The following is a 9,502-nucleotide window of genomic DNA, read 5'->3' as shown; positions in this document are numbered from 1 at the left end:
TTTTGAGCATATTGTGGAAATAATATGATGGTTTTATAATTTGTTTTGATCCAATGAATGGAGTGTAAATCTATGTTGAGACTAATCTTCTCATATATATATTTTTTTTTTTTCTCTTTCCTTCTCTGTTGAGCAGCAAAGCGGCCTTTTCTACAGCTCCCTGACATTGGGAGAAGGGATAGCGATTAGTTCTGATTGCTCTTACCTCAGATATTTAGTCAATGTGGAGGGAGTCTCTTATAACTTTTCCCCACCTTGAAAATCCTGGATTTTTTTTTTCTTACTGTGAAGTCATTTAGAAAACACACTTTGTCTTGTATCAGTGGCCTCTTGCATCAAGGTAAACCAGATTCTGCCCCTGGCATCAGCTGTTTGAGATGAAGCGGAGACCTTGATATCTTGCACGAATGGAAATTACATTTGGTTTTTTTTATGCGCTGCCTGAATTGTCATAGAACTCATACTGTATTTGCTTCACTTACTGTTCCTTAGAAACAAGAGCTTTGCAGGCTTAGTGTGGGTTCTGTTGGAGATGCATGTAGGGCTCCAAGTAAATCCTTCAAGTAAAGTGTTGAAGTCCACCCATTTCTGGACCAAAGATTATTTTATATCTTTCTCACAGAAGCTGCTCTTGAGGTTTGGTTTTGTTTTGTTTTTAAATATCTGGGAGACTATTGTCTTCAAAGCTTCCTGAAATGTCAAAGCCTGAAATTTTTCCTTTTTTATTGATGTTTTTGACTTTTGGTTTTGTTTTTGTGGTACACGGGCCTCTCACTGTTGTGGCCTCTCCCGTTGCGGAGCACAGGCTCCGGACGCGCAGGCTCAGCGGCCATGGCTCACGGGCCCAGCCACTCCGCAGCATGTGGGATCCTCCCGGACCGGGGCACGAACCCGTGTCCCCTGCATTGGCAGGCGGACCCTCAACCGCTGCGCCACCAGGGAAGCCCTGATTTTGACTTTTATATTTAGTAAAATGTGCTCTACAAATATGTGCTCTAAATATTTAAAATATTATATATTTATAGTAAATAATAATAATGTTAAATTTTTGCTTTTTAATCTTTAATTAGCAAAATTTTAAATTTTGTAACATTATATTTTTCCCATTGAAGTAAATGAACTTTATGACAAGTTCTAAGTCTGTGATTCTCTGCTTAGCCTGAGAAAACCAAAATCCTCATCTCCATTGGGCAAAGTATGTGGGCAGAAGCAACACGGGTTTTCCACCTAAAGGACACAGCAGCAATCCCCAGAGAGTCTGCAAGACAATCACAGGATCCCAATTTAGCAGGAAAATCTGCATTCCAAGCAGCTGGTGGAAGAAGGGAGAGAGTAAGAGAAAGCTCCTCCAGCCCTTGGAAGGAAAATTCATGGGCTGTTCTTGGTTGATCATTAAGTCTCCCATCCCTTTCCCTTTGTGGTTTCATGCCTAGAAAAGAGAAAGGGAAATAAAAGTGATCACTAGGACACTTTCTGCACCTTGGTTATATTTTTTCAATGGCAATGACCAGAATCTCTTTTCTGTTGTTTTCTTCATTGCCAGGAGAGGGGTCAGTGTCCATGAGTTACTTTCTTAGGAGCAATAATTCCTTCAAGTTAGTGGTTCAATGGAGTGGAGGTAACAGAGCTGTGCTAAGATGTTCTTGGCAGCAGGGTCTACCCTGCATCAGAGTGGATGTCTCTGAGCTTCAGAGAACCTTCAGCACACTGCAGACTCCAAAACTGGGGAGATGATTTCTGGGCCTTTGCTGGAGTCTCCTTTTCTTACCCATTTTAAATGGTCTTCCTGCCAGCCCAAAGGAGAACCCAGTTTTGTGAAATTCCCTTACTTCCAGCCTGGATTTCCGTGGATAGGACACTCTAAGGACATGAAGATGTGGAGGGAAAATAAGTGGAGAAAGCAAGTGGGCACCAAACCACCCATCGGGAAAGTGCAAAGAAGTGGGGAAAATAACAGTAAATCAATCACAGGGGTACTGGGACAATTTGAAATCAAAATGGAAAAGAAAATTAAGCAACTCCTACCTCTCAATAAAGAAAAAAGTCAATTACAGCTCAACTGTAGATTTTTATGTGAAACATAAAACAACAGTGCTTTTAGAATATTACACAGGTAAAGATACCTGTGAAGATACCCCACAGGTATCTTCATGACGTAGGAATAAGGAAAAATTTATTAAATAAGACACAAAAGGAACAGGAACAGTAAATTGCAATTCATTACAATTAAAAACCTCTGTTTATCAAAAATCCATAAAGTGAAAAGGCAAGGCACAGAATGGGAAAAGAATTTGTAACACACATAATTAATAAAAGGCTTTATCTAGAGCATATAAAGAATTCCTAAAAATCCCACATGGCATTATCATTGTTATATGCACTTGAGTGGGTTATCAAAGGAAACAGTTTCAGAAGACTTGGTTATTTTAACTGTGGAGATCATGACAGGTTGGCTCCGTGTAACATCTGTCAGTATGATTTGTTGGCACCTTCACCCTACTTATTCCAGGACTGAGCCATTTTCCTCCTCAAAATATCTTGGTGTTTATAGTTTCATCATCTAGATCTCACACATTACTAGTTAAATTTATCCCCAAATTTTTTATTGTTATTGTATTGATAAATGGGATCTTTTCTTCCATTATGTCTTCTAACTTGTTATTTAAATAAAGGGGAGAGTTATTGGTTTCTGTACATACAGTTTTGTCTCATGGTCCCACTGTGATGGGTTGTGGTTTGTTCTTAGTGCTAAAGGAGCAGAAATAATGTACAAAGAAGGGAGTATTCCTCCCCTAAAATGCCAAGAGAGTGGAACCAGAAGCCCAACTCTGTTGCAAGCCTAACATATAAAGGAAGACAAAGGCATCCTACAATTAAAAAGCAGCTGAGGCCAGGACAGGATTGCAGGAAGGGAAAGGATAGAATTGCCTATGATAAGGCTTAATGTGCTGCTGAGTGAATTGTTCAGCCATATGGAGACCAAAATATATAAGGGACCTGTTATGGGTTGAATTGTGTCCCCCCAAAAGATGTTGATGTACCAATCCCCAGTACCTCAGCATAGGACCTTAATTTGAAATAGGGTCTTTGGAGAAAATCACATTAAGATATGTCATTAGGGTAAGCCCTAATCCAAGATAACTAGTGTCCTTATGAAAAAGGAAAATTTGGACACAGAGACAGACACATCACGTGCAGTTGAAGGCAGAATTCTGGTGATGCATCTACAAGTCAAGGAACGTCAAAGATTGGCGGCAAACAACCGAAAGCTAGGGGAGAGGCATGGGACAGATTCTCCCTCACAGCCTTCAGGAGGAACCAGCCCTTCTGACACCTTGATCTCAGACTTTCAGCCTCCGGAACTATGAAACAATAAATATTTGTTGGTTAAGCCACCCAGTTTGTGGTGTTTTGCTACAGCAGCTCTAACAATCTGACATAGGACCCTAACTAGGGAAAAGAAATTCTAGGACAGTGGTTCTCAAAGTGTCATTCCCAGACCAGCAGCATCAGAATCACCTAGGAGCTTGATAGAAATGCAAATTCCTGGGTCTTCCTCACTTGTTATTTTCTGTTTATTATTTTTTTTTATAAAGGCCATCCTAAGGGTGTAAAGTGGTATCTCATAGTTTTGATTAGCATTTCCCTAGTGATTAGTGGTGTGGGACATCTTTTCATGTGCTTGTTGGCTGGTTCTATATCTTCTTTAGAAAAATGTCTACTCAAGTCCTATGCCCATCTTTTTTTCCCGTTGCGGAGCACAGGCTCCGGATGCACAGGCTCAGCGGCCATGGCACACGGGCCCAGCCGCTCCGCGGCATGTGGGATCTTCCCAGACCAGGGCACGAACCCGTGTCCCCTGCAACATCAGGCGGATTCTCAACCACTGCGCCACCAGGGAAGCCCTGGAAATACTTTTTAAACACAACATAAAAGTACTAATCATACATGAGGATACAGATAAATTGCACTTCAATACAGGAAATTATGTCCAGTGGTCAAAAGGTACAAACTTTCAGTTATAAAATTAGTCCTGTGGATATAAAGTACAGACTGGTGACTATAGTTAACAATACTGTATTGTACATTGAAAAGTTACTAAGAGAGTAGATATTAAAAGTTCTCATCGGGCTTCCCTGGTGGCGCAGTGCTTGAGAGTCCGCCTGCCGATGCAGGGGACGTGGGTTCGTGCCCCGGTCCGGGAGGATCCCACATGCCGCGGAGCGGCTGGGCCCGTGAGTCATGGCCACAGAGCCTGCGCGTCCGGAGCCTATGCTCCGCAACGGAAGAGACCACAACAGTGAGCGACCCGCGTACCATAAAAAAAAAAAAAAAAAAAGTTCTCATCACAAGAAAAAAGAATTTGTAACTATGTGTGGTGGTGGGTGCTGACAAGACTTATTATGGTGATCATTTCACAATATATAAAAATATAGAATCATTATGTTATACATCTGAAACTTATATAATGTTATATGTCGATTACATCTCAATTAAAAAATAATAGTAACAATTTAAAAATTATGTCCACAAAATACCAGCAAAAAAGTAAAAATGCAAGCCATGGAGAAACACATCAACATACTCCATAGGGTGGGTGCGTACACAAACACACCAGGCCGTATGTAGTCTCAAAAATCACATGCTTGGGACTTCCCTGTGGCGCAGTGGTTAAGAATCCGCCTGCCAATGCAGGGGACACGGGTTTGAGCCCTGGCCCGGGAAGATCCCACATGCCGCGAAGCAACTAAGCCCGTGTGCCACAACTACTGAGCGTGCGCTCTAGAGCCTGCGAGCCACAGCTGCTGAGCCCACATGCCACAACTACTGAAGCCCGCACACCTAGAGCCTGTGCTCCAAAACAAAGAGAAGCCACCGCAATGAGAAGCCCACACACCGCCACAAAGAGTAGCCCCTGCTCGCCGCAACTAGAGAAAGCCCCTGCCTGCAGCAACGAAGACCTAACGCAGCCAATAAATAAATAAATAAACTCACGTGCTCAGTGTTGCAGCCAGTGACTCTCATCCCAGCACACAGGGCATTGGGCTGCTCTCTCATTATTAAACACCCTGAACTGGACAAATCCTGCAACAAATTCCCCTGGAAAAGAAGAGGCAGAAAAGGGTCAAGTATTCAAAGGAAGAACTGGAAACAGCTTCCCTTTCACCAGCACAGGGATTCCCTACACCAACAAATGGATATGTGCGGGAGCCTCTAGGATACATTTCTGACTTCCCAGGGCGTTTCTGGTTTTGGAGCCTGAAATGGACCCTGTACTCACAGACACGGGCTCTCTAGGCTGGTTCTGTCCGCAGATGGCCTGTATTTCCTCTTACACCGAGAATGGCGTCATCTACCAGACCTTCTGTGACATGACCTCTGGGGATGGCGGCTGGACCCTAGTGGCCAGTGTGCACGAGAACCCCATTCCTGAGAAATGCACGGTAGGTGATCGCTGGTCGAGTCAGCAGGGCAGCACGGCAGACTGCCCAGAGGGGGACGGCAACTGGGCCAACACGTTTGGGTCTGTAGAGGCGTCCACCAGTGATACAAGGTTGGTGGCACTGACCACCCAGCTGGGAAAGGGTGGAGAGCTGAGTGTGGCTGGAGCAGAGCGTGTGGAAGGGAGGGTGGGAGATGGGGATGAGGAGGTAGGGCTGGAGAAGAAGAAGGAAAAAAGTCCATGTCTTGAATCACGACTTTCTCCCACCGGGTCTTTTTGGGCGGTGGGGCCTTATCGTCTGCTGGCGATGGCAGGTGTCTGAGCGTTGCTGCCACCTGGCCCCCTGGAGCCCAGAGCTCTCAGCGCAACTGAGAACTGCATGCGTGGGTCTTTGGTTAGTGGGACCTCCTGGGCTGTTCAGGATCAGTGTGTGTGTTGCTCTGCAGAGCCCTGGTTACTATGACATCCAGGCCCAGGACCTGGGCATGTGGCATGTGCCCCAAAAGCGCCCCCTGCAGCACTGGAGGAACAGCTCCCTGCTGAGGTACCGCACCAACACTAGCTTCTTCCCGAATCTGGGACACAATCTGTTCGGACTCTACCAGGTGTATGGGGCTGCAGGCTGTTCACACTTCTTTTGGTGAACAGAGAGCCAAGTGTCTGGGGTGAAGAGTAAGTCTTCTCTGGGTTCCGTGTCACTAGCAGGTGCCTGTGCTTGGCTGTTTCTTCCACCTGTGGGTCAGGTGAACTCATGTGCTACCTCTTTCAGGAATCTGAGCTGAGCACAGGATGAGGCCTATGGAGGAGGAGAGAGGGGGTAGAGAGGGAGAAGGACAAGGGGCTTGAAGCTCGTTAGGAACCTAGCTATGGGGTGGGGGGAGTGGGAAGAAGTCACTATTATTTAGACTGATTTCTGCATATTGACACCTGAAGGCTCTAAATCCCCAAATTCCCAATGTGGCAGCTTCTCTACTGTCTTCACATGACCTGTATCTTGGGTCTCTGCAGAAATACCCAGTGAAGTACGGATCAGAGAGCTGTCAGACCGACAATGGCCCAGCTATTCCTCTGGTCTATGACTTTGGCGATGCTGAGAAAACTGCATCTTACTACTCACCAGTTGGTCAGCGTGAGTATCTGCTTCCAAAGCCCAGTCATCAATCCTTCCCTGCACTCTCGGGGAAAGTGTAAATAACAACAATTAACAACTGTTAGCATTTGTTGAACACGTACAATGTGCCAAACTCTTTTCTAGGAACTTGACATGGTTTTGTGTCATTTAATCATTAGAACACTATGAAGTTAAAATTACTATCCTCTCCAATTTATAGGATATAAAGCCAGGCTTCTTAACCAATACCCTGTGTGGCTCTTAAAATAGTAAAAACTAGGCTAATGTTCACAGGTGAGAACAACTTGCAAAGTGGCGAGAAATTCTCTGCGGGTCCTCTCTGAACAGGGACACTGACAGCCTTTGTTCCATGCTACATATTCAAAGACTTTGTAGCACTAACATCCTCAGAAGCCAGAGATATTAACTCTCAATGGATTGTGCTTCCTTGTGGCCTGGAGAGGCCAGAAATCAGCACCCAACCACATCTCAAGTCTACATCAGGATGTAGCCTCTGGAACTAAGAGTAAAGGGCAGGCATGGTCTCAGCCCTTAGATTCAGATTCTCTAAGCGCAGAGTTCCTCCTCGTACTCAGCCCCAAGGAGAATAAACTATACTCTCTGAAAAGGTTTGTAGTTGCTTGACGAGCCCAATTTACGAGCTGCTTGGCAAACAGACTAAATCTGCAAATGTTTCCTGGCCCTCTTCACGTCACCCTGTGGCGATGGGACTCAGGGAACCAGCACAAGAAAATGCTGGTACTCTGGCTACTGCTATGAATGTGAATGATACATTTCTTTGTCTCACTGTCAGGAGTTTCATATTTTCTGCCAGCATCTATGAAACTGTGGCAGGCTAGCTCTTCAGCTTACAAGAAGGGGAAAATCTTAGACTCATCACTGCTCTGGCCGCCACCTTAAGAGTCACCAGGAACACTGCATTCTCTCTGTGTTCAGAAGATCATGTCTGCTGTGCCTGGGTGGGACCGAAAAGCCTCAAAATTCTCACTGGAAATCTCCTTGGCTGTAGCTGGAGTCAGAGCAGACAGGAGTGATGGGCACATTCCTCTTGCTGTCCATGACTGGGGTCCATTTAGCTTAAAAGTGACTCAGATGAGAGGATGCTGGGTTGGTTTATAACTCACCACTTGCTTCACCACAACTTTCTTTGATTTCCTTGATGCTTCTAGGCAGGAAAGACAGGAAAGGAGCACAGGTTTTGCTCTCCCAAAATGTCTCAGGAGAATGGGTCGCTGCTAGGGGATGTGAAGATAATTCTCATTAATAGTCTGGTACAGCTGACAGCAGCCTTCCTAGCCATCAGATCCCAGCCCCTGCCCACTTCACCAGTTCAGCACTGCGCTATGAGGCCCCAGAGGTCAGGATCCTCTCTGCTATGACTAGCTGACCCACAATCTAGTACAGGCTTAACACTTGCATTCATCTGCTCAATTAATTAAAAGTGAAAACTATCATTACACCTACTGTGAGGATGGAATTGTGAGGATGGGGACTAAAGAAGGATATTCCCTGGACACAGCTCTGACCACCCAGCTCCCTCTGGGAATCCCCGGGCCAAGGCCATAGCAGTAGGAGTAGCTAGAAGAGAGCACAGTCTTTATCACGGCTCCCTGAGCCTCCTAAGCCACATAGAGGCACAGAGTGCGGCCCCAAGACATGCCTTAGCTTCAGACCAGAGAGGCCAGCAGTCAGCACCCAGGCCACATCTCAAGTCGGCTGCAAAGTGTGGCTTCTCTGCATCTACATAACTCCCCTCTGGCCCAGGACCTCAGCCCAGCTCTACTTCTGCTCCACTGCACACCTCAGGTGAGCTGAAGAAACTGCGGCTCCTGAGTGACTGACCTGCGCTCGGCCCTCTGCTGGCCAAAGAGAGGAACAGCAGGAGGCAGAATCTGGCCCCCCGGCCCCTAAGGGGAAAGGAGAGGCACAAGGTCATTGGCTTGTCCATCTTTTCCTTCCATCCTTGCTCTTTGAACTTTCTGAGTAAGGAAACCTCAAATGGAAAGTGATGGGCTTATGAGCATTCTGGAACCTCCTGGAATAGCCCCCACCTCTATCCAATGTTACAAATCCTTAAGGGGCCATGGGCTCCTTTCTCTGAAACTCCCCATCTCTGAGACCAAGACCAGACCTGAGCTGGCATCATGGCTCCCCACACACTCGGATCTTGTCTCAGACTCAGAAACACCTTCCTCACAGCACGGAGAGCTCCCTCCTTCCTTCCTCACAGATGCCAGGACCTGAGAGTTCCCAGCCAAGTGGAGACTCAGAGCTACTGCCTCTGCAGAGAGTCCTGAGGTGGGTGAAGTGCTGAGCCTTTATGGGGAGAGCAAACCACGAGGGCCCTGCTGAGCCCTGCTCACTTCAGGCTGCAGGTCCCTCCCTCAGGAGTCCTTCCCTTGAAGGTCCCCGGGCCTTGAACCCTGGCAATGAGAAGGAATGTGTGACTGGCTGGAGGGGCAGGGAGCAGTGCTCTTGGTCACAGTGGTGACACTCACCGTCTGAGGAGGGGGAACCCTGCTGGGTCAGAGCACATATAGTGTTACATTCTGTAACAGACTTTCAGGATGGATGGGACCTTACAGTTCTTCCCTGCAACCTGTCCTGCTCCCACCTCAGTCAGATGCTCCAGTGTCTCACACATCTCTGTCAAGACGGCATCCTTCAAGTCTCTCCTGAAACTTCTCTGTGAAGCCTTCCCTGACACACCCACCCACAGGCAAAGCTGATGGATTTTTCCCCTGTCCTACTACTGGACTTTGTCCCAACCCAGATTGTGACATGTTTCACACTGTCATGTCATCTTTTATTTACTTTTTGGTTAGAAATAATTGAAAATTTACAGAACATTGCAAAAATAAAAATAACACAAAAACTCATATATAGCTTTTACCTAGATTCACCTGTTGTTAGTATTTTACCCCATT

The 9,502-nt window shown here is 46.1% G+C and overlaps 1 protein-coding gene across 1 annotated transcript; it reads left to right on the top strand.

Moving 5' to 3' along the window:
- Positions 1-2,150: 2,150 nt before the first annotated feature.
- ITLN1 (intelectin 1) lies at positions 2,151-6,634 on the top strand. The gene is given in 5 exon segments (XM_024757694.1): positions 2,151-2,155; positions 5,284-5,332; positions 5,334-5,558; positions 5,890-6,048; positions 6,452-6,634. Coding segments are annotated over 5 exon segments (621 nt in total).
- Positions 6,635-9,502: the final 2,868 nt, after the last annotated feature.

This window comes from Neophocaena asiaeorientalis, unplaced genomic scaffold (genome assembly GCF_003031525.2).
Source record: "Neophocaena asiaeorientalis asiaeorientalis breed wild unplaced genomic scaffold, Neophocaena_asiaeorientalis_V1.1 scaffold830, whole genome shotgun sequence".
NCBI lineage: Eukaryota > Metazoa > Chordata > Mammalia > Artiodactyla > Phocoenidae > Neophocaena > Neophocaena asiaeorientalis.
Note: the sequence above shows the minus strand (reverse complement) of the source record. Positions and strands in the feature narration are given on the sequence as shown.